At 45.5% G+C, this 15946-nt stretch overlaps 1 protein-coding gene across 1 annotated transcript; it reads right to left on the reverse strand.

The window, feature by feature from the left end:
• Window positions 1–565: 565 nt before the first annotated feature.
• LOC105509526 lies at window positions 566–7280 on the reverse strand. The gene is made up of 4 exons (XM_011938764.1): window positions 7118–7280; window positions 6247–6469; window positions 5498–5598; window positions 566–1104 (listed from the first exon to the last, which is right to left on the reverse strand). Exons 1-4 carry the CDS (start codon window positions 7278–7280, stop codon window positions 746–748), a joined length of 846 nt encoding a protein of 281 aa, XP_011794154.1. The 3' UTR covers window positions 566–745.
• Between the last annotated feature and the right edge of the window lie 8666 nt (window positions 7281–15946).

Here is a 15946-nt window from a genome sequence, read left to right on the forward strand (position 1 = left end):
CAAAAAATTAGCTGGGCGTGGTGGCGGGCGCCTGTAGTCCCAGCTATTCTGGAGCTGAGCCAGGAGAATGGCATGAACCTGGGAGGCGGAGCTTGCAGTGAGCCGAGATCGCGCCACTGCACTCCAGCCTGGGCGACAGAGCAAGACTTCTCAAAAAAAAAAAAAAAACCAACCATAATGGGAAAAAAAGACAAGTGCATCAAATAAAGCCACAGTATTGTTTCAGAATACCATTTGTATAGAATGCATAACAATGTATTACCACACACACGCGCGCACATGTGCACACGGGCAACTGAAAACCATGTTGCCCAGCCCAGAGTATTTGCACTTTATATGCAGGTGTATAAAAATATATATTGGGCACCTACCAGATACTCACATCCTATAGATTAGTAGTTGTTACCCCAAATCCAATGTAATTCAAGAATTCTCATTTTCAGGAGAAACATTAATTTGGGTAAACCAAGGATTTTTATGGTAAAGATGTATAACGACTCTCAACTGAATTATCCCTTAAGTATATTTGCATATATGTGTATGTAGAAATACATTTACCTTACAATAGGACATAGTATTTTTATTTTTTAAAATGCAGTGGCTTTTTTTTAAAGAAAAATTGCAGAATTTACTACTCTAAACCCTTCACTTTTTTCACGCCACTTCATAACTTTTCCTACAGCTATGCCTGGACAAAGACAGCTCAAAGAAAGGCTAGGAATTCACTTCTGGGCCTTACAAAGCTTCAAAACAGTGAACCAGATCTAGGGGGAACATTGATCCTGGATGCAGCTGGCTGACTGAGATGCTGGTGTGCTGTTTCTTCAGAGGTTTCAGGAAGGCGCCCCCAGCCCAAAAGCACCTTTCCTTCACCTGGGAAGTCAGTGCCTGAGACTCTACCATTAGAGATACAATGCAAACCTTCCTGGGAGACAAAACTCCTCATATATGCCTTAAAGTGAGTTTTTATGATCCTTTCAAGAGGGTCAATGTTAAGAAGAATCCAAGTGGAGAAAGGACCAGGTTGGTTGAGGGTAGCACCAAAAGATTCTCTTTTTCGCCCAGAATAGGTGCTGCAAGTCTGTCCTGCTGGTGATGCACATACTGGAGAACAAGAGGGTGGTGGAGACAATTATGTAAACTTCCAGAGAGAAAAGCTGGGCAAGGGGAAGGGCATGGAGGTGGGTGGTCAGGTGTATTGGGGCATATTGTGGAGAGAAGTGTAAGAAGTATGTGGTTACTTTGGTAGTGGACACTAGAGAGCCATTGAAGGTTCTTAAAGAGGAGAGCAACATAATCCAAAAGCCAAATATGGTGGCTATGTGGACAGGATTGAATGGAGAGACTGGCATCAGGGACTCCAGGGAAGACATAATGCAGGGCTGAACATGGCCATAAAGGAATGGTAGAAAGGTCACAAGAAAGGCACAAAGTAGAATCCAGGTGACCTTGTCCCCAAAGACTTGTAGGAAGAATGCTGATTCCCTCACAGGGAACTAGAAAGGGAGGCCAGGAAGCTGGTTTATAGGGAAGAAATACCGAGTTTAAGGTACTTGTAGGTCACCCAAGTGGAGATGTTATTAGTGTCATTAGTATTGGCTGACAAACATTAAGAGATTACTCTCTACCAGGCACCATGCTGAGCCCTTCACATGCATTATCCCATTTAATTCTCATAACATCCCAAAGGGTAGATATTTTTATCCCCATCTTACAAATGAGGACATTACAACTCTAAGAGATTAAGTATTTGCCCAAGTTCCCACAGCTAATAAGAACCCAGGCCCCTGACTCCAAAGCTCCTAACCACCATGAGGCTCTGGTGCTTGGGGAAGAGGTCAGAAGCTGGTCTGTGGCCACAGAGATGACAAGGGAGCTCTTAAGAATGGCTGGGACCTCCCTAAGGAAATTCGAGAAGGAAGAGGAGAGAACGAATCTTTATGGCGTATCATTAGACAAGTCACTCAACTGTCACCATCCGTCAGCTAACCTTGAACAAGACCTCTAAGAGCAATTTCCCTATTCCCCAGGATTTAAATGGGGTTTGGAGTTGGCATTGACAACCCACTAACAACAGCTTACAAGCTCACTAGCAGAGTAACCCGTAACTCCGTGTGAAGGAGGCTGTTTGCTTCTTCCACCCTCTGATCAAGACAACTTGTTTTTCTTAGTAGGATTCTTTTCTGGATATAAGTCTTGGGACAGAACTTTTTTTTTTTTTTTTTTTGGAGACGGAGTCTAGCTCTGTCGCCCAGGCTGGAGTGCAGTGGCGCGATCTCGGCTCACTGCAAGCTCCGCCTCCCGGGTTTACGCCATTCTCCTGCCTCAGCCCCCCGAGTAGCTGGGACTACAGGCGCCCGCCATCTCGCCCGGCTAGTTTTTTGTATTTTTTTTAGTAGAGACGGGGTTTCACCGTGTAGCTCAGGATGGTCTCGATCTCCTGACCTCGTGATCCACCCATCTCGGCCTCCCAAAGTGCTGGGATTACAGGCTTGAGCCACCGCGCCCGGCCGTGGGACAGAACTTTGAAGCAAAATCTGGATGCAGAGGTGGAGTGGGATGGGAGGGAGCAGGTTTAGGGGTCACTGCACTTTTCAGTTATTCCTTGGGAGCTTCAGACCTAGTCTGGAGGGTAGGGGGGACATTGAAGAGACGAGAGAGTAGAGGATGGCCTGTGGAGGAAGGGAGGTGGAGGAGACAGAGGGACAGGGCATGAGGGCTCGAGGGAGCAGGGCCTTGGAAGCATTCGCCCTCTCTCTGTGCTCCCTTTTATCCACCAATTCCCCACTCTTGTGCCTCTTCACTCTTTTTTCATCTTCTAAAAGAAAAGAAATTCAAGGGAACACTTACACTGAACCCAAATTGGTTTCCTTTCCTCCAAGCCAGGTGTCAGTGGTACCTTCCTCTCTTGGTCCCCCAGCACGATGCCTCCTCCTTCCTCATCCCATATCCCTTCTGGAGCCACATCCAGCCCAATTAACCTCAGAAACTTCTCCTTCATCAGGCTTCCCTGAACCCCATGAGGTGAGCCTTGAGAACTTGGAGACAAGCTCCTACTCCCCTACCCCCAACCCCTCTTAGGGCCTGGTGAGGAGAGGTAAGATGGGTGGGGTATAATCCCCGCTCAGCCTCCCTGTCAAGTCTGTCTTCCACACTCCAGACCCCAGGGTCCAGCACACTTTGGGTTCCTGACACATGTTTGTGGAAGGAATGAATGAATGACTGGGAAAATGGACATGTAACAGAGGATGCCAGAGCAGAGCCTGCTGAGTGGAGGAGGCTTCGGTGAGTCATGGGGCTCTCCATGCCTCCAAGGCAAAGCTGTGAAAACCATTAGCTGCGAATCAAGTCCAGCAGGCCCAGAGCAAGCTTCAGTCGCCCTGGCTGCAGAGTTCATACCCTGAGCGCTCATCCCCAGACCAGCAGCCTTGCCTCCTACACCCAACTCCCCCAGTGAGATCTGGTCTCAGGCCTGCCTCATTGTCCACACAGGCCAAGGGTATGGGGTGGAAGCTCCCAGCAGGCAAGGACTTTGGCTTACTCACCTGTGTACCCCCACGGATAGGCTCACAGTAAGTGCTTAGTAAATACCAAATGAAGGAAAATAGAGTTATTCGGTGTTTATTCTGGTCTGAATGTTTGTGCCCCCCACCCCCCAAAAAACTCATATGTTGAGATCCTAACCCCAACATGATGGTATTAGGTGATGGGGCCTTATCGAGGTGATTACCTCCCAATCATAGGCCATTGGGAGGTGATTATGGTGGAGCACTCTTGAATGGAATTAGTGCCCTTATAAAAGAGGCTGAAGAGGGACCTCTCACCCTTTCTACCATGTGAGGACACAGCCAGAAGGCAGGCTTCACCTAACACTGAATCTGTCAGCACCTTGACTGTGGGCTTCCCAGCCTCTAGAATAGTGAGCAATAAATTCCGGTTGTGTGTAAGCCACCCACTCTATGGTACTTCATTACAGCAGCCTGCATGGACTAAGACACTGCTGGTTAGGTGCCAGCAACTTTAACACACAGATGTCACTCAAACCAAACAGCAATTTTGAAAGGCGAATCCTCCTGTGCCTATTTTTGCTGATGAAACTAACACAAAGAAGTTAAGGGACTTCCTAATGACCACCAAGTATTTTGGTAGCAGAGACCTGGCATTGGTTCAAATCAGGTCATTTTGCTCGTAAGGTCATGTTTGTTCCACCAACCATAAATACCCAAACCATCTGGGTTCTGTAGGAGGAAACTGGAAGAGAAAATCCTGGCATCCCAGAGTCCACCCAGGTTTAGTGCACTTCCCTTCCTTCACCCCACTTAGGAAAGGCAAAGGAGGCACGGAGGAGGGAAGGATGGCAGCTCCTCCCACGTCTCCAGGTGGCTTGCTACTGAGGCCTCTCAGATGCCCAGGATGGGGGAGAAGGGGACTCTTCCTGAGACCTAGAGGTCCTGGATAAGGAATGATTGTCAAGGGTGAGCCTTCAGTCTACCCCAGGCCCTGATGGCCGCATCCTTCTGCTGGGAGCCATGCTCTGAAAGTACCAAGTGTTCAGTGGATGAGAAGAGAGAGCAAGTGAGCCTGGCAAGGATAAACCAATCCACACTTGACCCCAAAGCAGTGTGAGCTGGTTAAGAGAGTGAGCTTGGCCAGGAAAGTCAGTCAAGATGGAAGCCCTCAGAAGACAGTGCCTGAGACACACTGACATCAGCCCAGCCGGCCTCCACCAGCATGCAGAGGTGTCTGAGACGCACTCCAAAGAGCCCAGCTGGGTCAGCAGATTCCAACTGAGACTGTACTCTTGTCTTCCAGAGCTGTGTGCCTGTAAGCAAGTCACTCACCTCTTAATGGAGATCATGATGTACTTCACAAGATTGTTATGAGCATCTGAAGAGATGGGGCATGTGAGTGAATCCCTGCCCAATAAAATATATGGAAGAAATAGAAAAAGGCATTCAACTAACATTTGTTAAATTGAACTGTTCTTATGTCTAGCTAGATGTGGGTTTCATAGTTTTACTTGACTGGATTTGGGTTGCATTTCCTCATATGTCCTCATTTTCTCTTTTGATTTTTAAGTGGGGAATGACAATAAAAATTCATTGAAGGTCTAGTATGTGCTAGATTAGTCCTTCTCAAAGTCTGGTTCCTGGACAAATTGCACCAACATCCCCCGAGATGCAAATTAGAAGTGCAAATAAATTATTGAGCCACACCACGGTCCTACTGCTTCAGAAACTTGAGGTGGGGCCCAGCAACTCTTTAATAAATCCTCAGGTGATGCTGATGCACACTAAAACCACCATGCTAAGCGTTTTACATGAATAATCTCTTTTAATTCCATAAAAGCCTAAAGAGGTGGGAAGTATAATAATATCCCTGATTTACAGAGGGCAAACATGGGGTTTGGTGAGGTTAGTGGCCTGCCCCAGGTCCTCACCTGGTAAGGGAGCCCCTGGTCTATGTAACCCACACCACTGCCCTCTCCCCTCACTACCTTGATGCCTCCTAGAATTGAGACGCTTTTGTTCCAAGAGGGCTTCCTGCAGGCAGATGTGGGAGCAGGAGTCACTAGTGACACTGGAGCATTCTCCCGGGCTGATGGGTAGAATAGACAGCTATTTTTATTAGGTTTGCAAGACCAGCTGGACTGTTATCATCTATGGGACTAGGCAAACATCTAGCACTAGGACTGTCCCATTCCTGGGCTGGAGCTAAGACGGCATGGCTACTCGTTTGCAATATTCCCAGAGCACCTACCATCTGCTAAGCATGAGCTTCCCCAACACTGAGACCTGTTGTAACCACTGAAGATGATGTCGCCTTCAAGGATGGATTAAGTTCCTATTACTTGAAGGCACTGTGCCAGAGGCTTTACAATACATTCTCCTCCTGGTGTTACTATGCCCTTTAACAGATGACACCGTTGAGACCCAGAGAGAGGCGCGAACAACAGCTTATAAGCAACGGGGCAGGGTTCTGGCCTGCATACTCGAAGGATGATTTCTTCCATTATGCTATCCTTTGAGAAGACAGGAGGGAGCAGGGGAGAACGGTGGGGGCTCCCAGCAAAAGGACAAGGCCCTCAGGGCCTGGGGTAGAACTGGAGGCCCACTCTTGACAATCAGTCCTTACCCAGGAGCACAGAGCCAGGCAAATCTGGTCCCAGCACCCATGCCGCCTTCCCCTCCTGGCTCCCTGACGCAGGAGAAAGCCCCCTGGGACTCACCGCTGGTCGGAGAGCACCTGCCGCTGATTGGGAAGAGCTCCGGTTTTCTGTGTGCGCCAAGAGGGCCCAAGGCAGACCTGCCAGCAGCCACGAGATGGCGCTGAGATCCAGGAGACTCCGAGCGCTGCCGCCGCCCTCTCCGAGGCGGCCCCTCGGAGGACCCAAGCGGTTGCGGAGGACGCTCTCCCACTCCCCACCGGGATTCCTCTTCCCTCCCTCCTCCTTCCTCGTCGCCTGGCCCTGCGAAGAGTGGAGGCACCATCAGGGAGCCCTAAGCCCAAGGGCGGGCTGGGACTCCCCAGTGACTCCTAGGCAGCCGGGGACAGCTGCTTCTCCCCTCCCATGCCCTCCCTTCCTCTTTCCCTGTGTTCCTCCCCAGCCCTGCCAGTCAGTCCTGGGCCACTGCTCTCCCACAGCACAGCTGAAGCAGGATCGCAACTCGCAGACTTAACGACTGCACAACTAAACATCAAACATGAACTCTTCGTTAGAAGACATCCCTCTGCTTGAAAACTCAGCCATCGAAGTTCCCCCTCTGTGTCAAAAATAAATTATGCGTAGAAGCCAGAGTCCTGTGCCTGGTGTCACCTCTCTTTCTCAAAGTCCTCTCCCATCAGGAAAACCATGCATGTGCGTGGGTCCGCGCGCGCGCACATGGAGAGGTGGAATTTTGAGTTGAAAATCTGGATCTACCATGAAAAATTGTGTGACACCAAGCAAGTTCTTTAGGACTCTTTGAGCCTCAATTTTCTCATCCATAAAGTGGAAATAATACTAGTAATCACTTCATGGGCTATTGGAAAAATTAAATACATCTAAACCATTTAGAGGTGCTTTGACACGTAGTAAGTATTCAGTAAATATTATTTCTTTTCCTCTGACAGTTACGGTGTGCGTCAATCATTTGGCATTCAATGCAGGCAGCCTTGTGTTTTTGGCTAATTTCTCCTATAGGACATCCCGCCCCCAAGGGCCGTGTCTTGCACATCTGTATGCTCAGGAGCACCCGGCACAGGCTCTCGCCTGGTGCATAGTAATCAGAGTGGGCCATAGTGACCACCACAAACCACAGCCTCTGGCTTCAATTCTGCCTCCCTCCTGTCTTCTCTCAGGTGCTGGCTTCGTGCACAGCCCTGCTGGCTCAGTTATCGAGTGTCCTCACCTCCACTTCTCTGCTTTGGGGCGGGTCGTGCCCAGCTTTGAGGTGGGTCGTGCCCAGCTTTGAGTGGTGAGAGCTGTAGCCTTTTGCTCTCTGCTAGGCCAGGGAGCCCCTTCTGAGAGGGTGACAGGGGCCAGGGTGGTGGGGGTATGTGCTTGTTTTGTGTCCTGGAGAGAGTGTGCGCCACATAAAGCCTGCTTGAGCAGAGAAGAACCTGCCCCGACACCTTAGCCTTGACCCAGTTTCGTATGGTGTGAAGCCCTTGCTTCCGCTGTGATCGGGTCCAAAAGGTTAACAAGTCAATTTGTAGAGGTCTGTGTCTGGGAGTTCTTTGGGGTTTTTATTTGTGTCTTTCCTGACTTTTCTATCTCTGAGAGTCAGGTCTTTCCTCCACATCTCTGTCTTGCACTGCAGTTCCCCAGTGCGTAATCATTCCATGTGTGTTGACTGACTGCCAGACACATTGGCTCTGAAGGCTTTACCAAGCTGGCTCTCAGTCATATATATATATATATTTTTAATTTTTGAGACAGGGTCTCACTGTGTTGCCCAGGCGGGAGTGCAGTGGCACAATCATAGCTCACTGTAGCCTCAAACTCTGTGGCTCAAGTGATCCTCCCACCTCAGTCTTCTGAGTAGTTGGGACTACAGGTGCCTGCCACCACACCTGGCTAATTTTTATTTTGTATTTTAGAGATGGGGATCTCGCCATGTTGCCTGGAGCTGGTCTCAAACTCCTGGGCTCAATCAATCATCCCTCCTAGGCCTCCCAAAGCACTGGGATTACAGGAGTGAGCCAACACACCTGGCCTCAATCAGATCTTTAACCATCCAATTTATGTCAGAGGGCCCACTGCTGAAGCTGTTCACAGATTGCTCTGATATCATTAAAAAGCTAACCACATATGCAAATGAAGTGTTGGAGGTGTGAGGGTGGCTTGGGGTAGAAAGTGCTTCTGGTTCATCTAGGAAGGCTTCCTGGTGGGGGAAGGGCTGAAGTTGTCACTGAAAAGGATGCAGGTTGATACCGTGAGGGGGGTGGTGTGGTTTTAGGCCATAATCCTCCCTTTCCTGGTGCAGGTCCTCACATGAGTCATTCCAGAGTTCTCTTGCTGGTCACTGGGAACATTCTAGTGTGTGACCTCTCTCTGGCAACAAGCTGAGTTCCTGGAAAACAACAATCACAGAGAGACAGTCCACGACCTCTACCCTCTTAACTCTTCCTTAGAAATCCTACTGTCTGCAGCTGGGAATGAATGGAATGAAGGTCAAGGATGAAGTAATGATCAAATACTGGGTTTTGGGTGCCCTGGTAACTATCCAGTTTCCAGTTAGAGTTCCTGGATGACATCTTCTTTCCGGAGGAAGACAGAGTCAAATGAGAAACGTGAGTTGAGCCCAGGGGAAAGGACCATCCGGGAGATGCCTGAGGGGCTCCAGGGCATTGTAATCTCTTGCTCAGCTGGCAGAGTGGGGATGACACGGCCAGCTGCTCTCTGGAGTCCTTGGCCTTCCTGTTTCCCTCTGAGGACTTTGAGTGGGGAATCTAAACCATATGTCTCTGATTCATTTACTGTGAACTCATCAAGTTGCAGTTTGGCGAGAGTCCTTGGATGTCTCGGAAGAGCTTTTGGTTTGGTTTCATTTGTTCTTTCTAGTGCTTTTCCTTTGAAATAGGAAGTTTACGTTTGCCAAAAATAAGTTGAAAAGCTAATTTGATATTGGATCAGAGCATAAAAAGAAATCAAGAAGATATTATCCTTTGTGTTTCCCTATTTTTAACTTTGCAATGCAGGCAAGTCATAGCTGACATTTAATTCTGCGGATTGGGCGCTATCATTATCCCCATTTTAAAAATGAGAAAACTAAAGCCCAGAGTGGTTAAGTAAATTGACCAAGTCCACATAGCTAGTAAAGTGGCAGCTTTATATACGTGCACAGTAGCATCACCAAGGGCCCGTCATGCTTTTAGGGGCTTATGTAAATATTTTAACTTCTTTTAAAATCAGAAAAAAATGAACTTGATGTTGAAAGAGAATTTAACGTATTTGTCTTTCTACCAACACAGTCATATAAAGTTTAACTCTTTCGGAAGCAGGCACCGTCTTGAGTACCAGGGAGAATGAGAGAGAGAATGGAAGGAACAGTGGTTGGGTGTCCATTGCGCTCGGCAGGGCTGACCACTGTGTGAAAGTGACCCGGATGCCAAGTCAGCCCCCTCAGTGAGGGGACTCAGCCCACACCCTAAGATAGAGCAGACTATATTTAATAAAGTGCCACTAAGCTTGGACTAGGTAGATCACACAAGGCTTCACAAAGGAGCTGGGATTTGAGGAAAGGGTTAAACACGAAAGGATGGGAAAGTAGAGACAATTTGAGGAATGGAGAATTTCCTGTACTAGTGGAGACTGGGGGTAGCTGATGTAGAAGTTGTACTGACTATTAGTTAAAACTCAGTTTCTAAACTACTTTTGAATTGTATTTTGTTTGTATTTCACATTGAAGATATGCATCTAGCTGTTACTTGTTTTCATTCTGTCAGTGATAATTAAAGCTCAATTGTTACTTAAACTCACAAATGATTATCTTCTGTAATAGAAAGGTAAACAGGACTTTTGCTTTTGTTCATTTTGTTATTTCCTGTTAGAGGTTAGCTAATATTCATTCTTTAGCAGTTAATGTCTATATAGCAGACATCGATATAGCAGGTATAGATATTGCTGTTTAGCAGCAATAATTAGGAAATTGTCCAAAAGGTCATAGGAAACCATCTCACTTCCTTATTTTTGCACCAAAATGAAATACCAAACATTGCAGTGTGGTTTCCATGGAAGGGACTCATGGTTTACAAACAGTGCCCCTCAGAGATAGGACTTGGTAAAGATGCCTTGGGGGACAAGGGGGTAGGCAAAGCGGGCAGGGAGTGGCCAGCGGGTGAGCAGCGGGTGGGTGCTGAGGTCCTTTTCCCTGCTTCAACCTGATCAGGTTGTTTACATATGTTAGGGTTTCTAGAAAAGATTTCATTTTTTAAAAGGGGGATCCTTTGAAAAAAATAAATTTGAAAACCACTGCTATAAAAACTTTAAGAAAGTTAAAAACACTAGGAACTAGGTGGTTTATCTCTTTATTTCTCTGCCTATTCCAGGAATAACTTAAGGTGGCTTATACAAATGTTAATACAAATCATTCAGCAAGTTTTTTTAAGCAAAGCAGTAATGGAAAGAAGGAAAAATAGTGGTAGAGACGTCAGACATCCCCAGGGCAAGGTTCATGCACCAATGTACCCGAGGAGGAGCAGGCCAGCGGGGCTGGGTGGCACAGGCTGCAGCTGGCAGGTGTGGTTCCCAGAAGGGTCACGCAGACAGAATCCATCCTCCCCCTGCAGGATGAGGAGATGGTGGTCTGGGCAGACCCCTGATATCCTGTGGAAGCTCCTAGGATATTAGTGAGAGTCCCTTGGAGTTTTGTTTGACTTTGCAGAAGCGCGTCCTTCTCCATCCCAGCCACCATCTTTGTCCTTTCCTTCCCTAAAGACGCATAAACCATGGCAAGGGGAGGTCTCTGTCTGCCCACCCAGCTGTCCTCAGTCCTCTGGCCACACATCCTTCACACCCTAATCACCCCTCAATCAACAATTTTCAAAAGCCAAATTGGATCATTTGTCTTGCGTTTACTCTGGACCAGGCACCGTTCCAAGTACTTCATACATTCAGCCTTCCATGTCTGTGGGTTCAACCACCTGTGGATAGAAAGTATTTTTAAAAAACCAAACATCTGTACTGAATATCTACAGACATTTTTTCTTGTCATTATTCCCTAAACAATAAAGTATAACAATTATTTACATAGCATTTACATTGTATTAGGAATTCTAAGTAATCTGGTGTTGATTTAAAGTAAACAGGAGGATGTGCATAAGTTAATGCAAATACTAAGCCATTTTATATCAGGGACTTGAGCATCTTTGGATTTTAGTGTCCATGGAGACTGCTAGGTAAGTTACTGTGTGGTTTCTCCCTGAGTCATCAGGGCAGGGATGAAGTTGGAGGAGCGAGGTTTTCCTGCCACGTTTTCTCTATGGTTTCGTCTTATTAATAATAATTAATATTATGACAGATACCACTTAGAGCCAGACACTGTTCTAGGCATTTTACATTCATGATCTTATTTAATCCTCAAAGCAACAGAGCAAAGTAGGTATTATTAGTCTCACTGTAGCAGGAGGAAATTGAGACCTAGAGGCCACAGTGAATTCATCTCTGCTTTTCCCCAGGCCATAGCACCCAAGTTTTCTATGTGGTCACCACCCTTGTGCCCTCTACACCCATTTGCACAGAAGCTCCTTCATAAGGGTTCTCAGGATCTGTATTTGCTTCTGCTCCCGCCTGTCAGTTCCTCAAAAGCCAAGACTGTGCTCACTAGTTCTCTTCACGTCCTTCCTCTCTAACCCCAAGAGCCCCACATAAAGCTCTTGGTAAGGCGGGCTCTGGTTCGATGCTGGGCTTCACAGCTAGGATGACATCAGCAGCTGGCACTGCTGGTGGAAATGCAGAAATGGGGAAACTGTCAAAAACAGAGTGCCCTGATCCTTCTTCACCCCCAACAACTCCTAACTTGTATACATATGCATAAAGGATGAATCTGCCTAAACACCCTAGAAAAGTGCCTACCCTTGGGCTTCCATATAAATCATCATGCAAATGAGGCAGCAGCTGTGGGCCTGGTTGCCGGAACCATTTGTGTCCTCTCACACCTAAAGAAAACTCAAATACTGGTAGGAAAACCCCCCTCCTCCAGCCTCATCCCTGCCCTGATGACTCAGGGAGAAGCCACACAGTAATCTACCTAGCAGGCTCCAGAAGCAGCCTCTTCACTTCCCTGCCAACCCACCTCACCCACCTGCACCCCCACACAGGCAGGGGGAGGTGATAATAAGCAGGCTCTTACCAGCTGTCTTTGCAGGGGCAGCAAAAATGATTACTCAGCCTTGTTCAGGAGAACACACTCTCCCATCCCTGGCTAATTCTTGGGGGTGTGGGGCATGGGAAGGAAACTGGTGTCAGGCTGGCTCAGGTCTTAGAAAAGTGTCATTCATCTGGACAGTGCACAGACTTTGTAACAACTTAGTGATGGAACCAAAGCTTACTTTTGTGCCGTTTATGAGGGAACTAATCTATAAGCAAAGGATCTCAACTATTTGCTCATTTATTCAGTGTGTACATGCGAACACAATAAAGGAGAGCTTTAAAAAAAACCCCTAAAAATGGCTATTAGCATGAAATATCAGCTGTAGCACTTTAGCCTGTGGGAGAGAATTTGGCATTTTCAAGTTGTTTCAAGGGTCTTGAGTTTAGTGAAAAAACAGACTTAGAAATTTCAAATAATTCTTTTCTCTTTATTGAGGTAGATTCACAGAACCCCCTTCTTGTCAACCTCTGTCACTCTATGCAATGAAAATACATAGCCTTCAAAAAAAATAAAATAAAGGCACTTGTGTTTTACAATTTTTAAATAATTTACTTCCTCAAATTTTCAGAATATCTTCCCTACCTCAATTATTCTGAATGAGTGAGATAACCCAAAAGAATGCTTTTATAAAGTGACTTTGGCTTTGGAACGTATTATTTGGGATGTATTTGTAAGTCCTCTACATTCCAAGTTTGGTCTGCAGACCAGCAGCATTGGCATCATCTGGAAGCTTGATTGAAATGCAGACTCTTCAGTTCCTGATTCTGCTGGGCCAGGAGCTGCAGTTTAGCAAGATCTCCAGGTGCTTTCAATGCACACTGAAGTTCAAGAAGCACCTGTTGGATATTGTCCTCATGGGCAATGACTTGACTTGCAGAGTTTTTGCTTTGCTCCCAATGATGCTAGAAGGGCTGGTTCTCTCTGAGCAAGTGGCAGTGTTCTGAGGACAGCTGGTACTAGACCTTGTTGGGGTTTGGCCTCAAAAACAGATCAAGTGGGTGGGTTCACACACCATGACCCTGGCAGCTGGCCTCCAGATCAGTAGGAGCAACAAGGATATTTCTTGAGCTACCTGTTGGATACCCCTTTCTTGACTTCAGGGGAAGGAGGAAGCCCTCATGAATCTCTTTGCAATCTTCTCCTGTCTCCACTCTTTTATATCTTCAGTGTAACTGAGAGGTTTCAACAGTCAGGTAACCAGTCTTAAACTTCTTTTGCAGTAAATTTTGTATACAGCCTAGCCCTTCCTTTAGAAAGTAGCATCTATTATAACTTGGTAGCTGATTCAAAACTTCAATATTATGTCTTGTGGCATGTATAACAGAAAAAGAACTCGGAAAACCCTAAATGTTTACCAATTATTGGTTCAATAAATTATAGAATGTCCATGCCATAGAGTATTAGGCAGTAGTTAAAAAGAATAGGGCCTGTCTCGATGTGTGAACATGAGATAGTGTCCAGGATGTATTACATGAGAAAGCAAATACTGTCGTCCCTCCCTATCCACATGGGATTGGTTCAGGAACAATGCAAGAATACCAAAATCTGAAAGTGCTCAAGTCCCTTATATAAAATGGTATATATACTATTTGTATATAACCTATGCACATCCTCCGTATACTTTAAATCATCTCTAGATTACTTATAATACCCAAAACAATGTAAATGTTATGTAGTGGTTGTTATACTATGTTGTTTTATATTTGTATTATTTATTATTATATTGGATTTTAAAAATATTATCAATTCACAGTTGGTTGAATCCACAGATGTGGAATTCTCAGATACAGAGGGCCAACTGTATCTAGTATCACCTCATTTGTGCCTAAAAGAAGAGGAAATGGTCTTCATGTATAGTCTTTATGTGCACAGAATATTGCTGGTTGTATATCTTAGAATCTGGAATAGCCACTGCTTCTAAGTTAAGGGTATTTTTTTTTTTTTTTTTGAGATGGGATCTCACTCTGTTACCCAGGGTGGAGTGCAGGAGCATGAACATGGATCACTGCAGCTTCGACTTCCTGAATCAAGCAATCCTCCCACCTCAGCCTCCCAGGTAGCTGGGACTACAGGTACACGCCATCACACCCGGCTAGTTTTTGTATTTTTGGTAGAGACGAGGTTTCACCATGTTGACAAGGCTTGTCTTGAACTCCCAGGCTCAAGCGATCCACCCACCTCAGCCTCCCAAAGTTCTGGGATTACAGTCGTAAGCCACGAAGTAAAGGGTCTTAAAGGCCGGACCTGGGAGAATTACTTTCAGAGTGTATTTTTTGGTACTTTTGATTTTTTTTAATATAAATGTAGTGTATATATTACATTTTAATTTCCCAAAGGATTATACAGTCATTTAAATATTATGGTTATGAAGATTAATATGGCAGCATGAAAAATTTTTATGATGTAAAGTGAGAAAAGCAAACATCCGTAGTCAGTACATGCATTCCAATTTCAACTATGTAAAAATAAGCAAATTTTAAAAAGACTTAAAGAAAAATGAACAAAATTTAAGAGTAGCTATGTTACAGCATTGGGATTTTCCATAGTTATAAAAATCAACTTTATTGAGGTATAGTTTATATGCAAAAATGCATCTATTTTAAGTATACATTTGGAAGAATTTTCACAAATTCATATAGTCATATAACCATCACCACAATCAAAACACAGAACATTTCCATTATCCCAAAAAGTTTCCTTGTACTTTGTCCCATTCAATCCTGGTCTGCAATCAACGATGAGTTTTCTGTCACTATAAGTTAGATTTTATTTTCTGTCACTATGAATTAGAATCATATACTATGTACTCTTTTTGTGTCCTGGCTCCTTTTGCTCAGCATAATATCACATCCATCCTCTCCTTCTTCCTTAGAAACTGCATCCTGGGCAGTATCCCCAGCTGAAAGATTACACTTCCCAGCCTTCCTTGCAACTAGATGTAGCCGTATGACAAAATGATGTCCAAGAAAGCATAAATAGAAAAGTCATGTGAGACTTCTGGAAAAGCCTCTGTAAAAGTGAGGAGCAGACACCCTTTTCTTTTTCTTCTCCTTTCTCTTGCTGTTGCCCTGAAATGTGGACCTGATGGATGGAGCTCTGGCAATCATCTTGGAATATGTAGTGACCTTAAGGATGAACAGAAAAGAAAATGAGCCTGGGCCTTTAATGACACAGTGGAGCTGCCCTCCCAGCTTGGCTCTCTTCTTCTTAGTCTGCTTTTATATGAAAATATATACATATCTTGTTTAAGCACAAATATTTTGGGTTTTTCAGTTATTTGTTGCTGAAAGTAATTCTAATTATTCCATAAGCCTTAATGCATTTTTAAATTATTCATTTTTTGATCAAAAATGAAATTGTAACATAAAAAATAAAACTTTATACTAAGATCTGACAAAAACCGTTTAAGAAAAACATTACAGGCTGGGCGCGGTGGCTCACGCCTGTAATCCCAGCGCTTTCGGAAGCCGAGATGGGTGGATCACCTGAGGTCCATTCGAGACCAGCCTGGCCAACATGGTGAAACCCTGTCTGTACTAAAAATACAAGAATTAGCCGGGCATGGTGGCGTGCACCTGTAATCCCAGCTA

The sequence above is a fragment of the Colobus angolensis genome, unplaced genomic scaffold (assembly GCF_000951035.1).
Source record: "Colobus angolensis palliatus isolate OR3802 unplaced genomic scaffold, Cang.pa_1.0 Scaffold100, whole genome shotgun sequence".
Classification (NCBI taxonomy): Eukaryota; Metazoa; Chordata; class Mammalia; order Primates; family Cercopithecidae; genus Colobus; species Colobus angolensis.

Bases quoted from the DNA above. Each gene is read 5' to 3' on its own strand.
- LOC105509526 (XM_011938764.1), bottom strand. From the start codon at position 7,280: ATGGCCCACTCTGATTACTATGCACCAGGCGAGAGCCTGTGCCGGGTG. The intron at 5,599-6,246 runs GTGCTCTCCGAC...TCTACCCATCAG, and splicing joins CTCTTCCCAATCAGCGGCAG to CCCGGGAGAATGCTCCAGTG. The intron at 1,105-5,497 runs GTAGTGAGGGGA...CTTGTTCTCCAG, and splicing joins CAATTCTAGGAGGCATCAAG to TATGTGCATCACCAGCAGGA.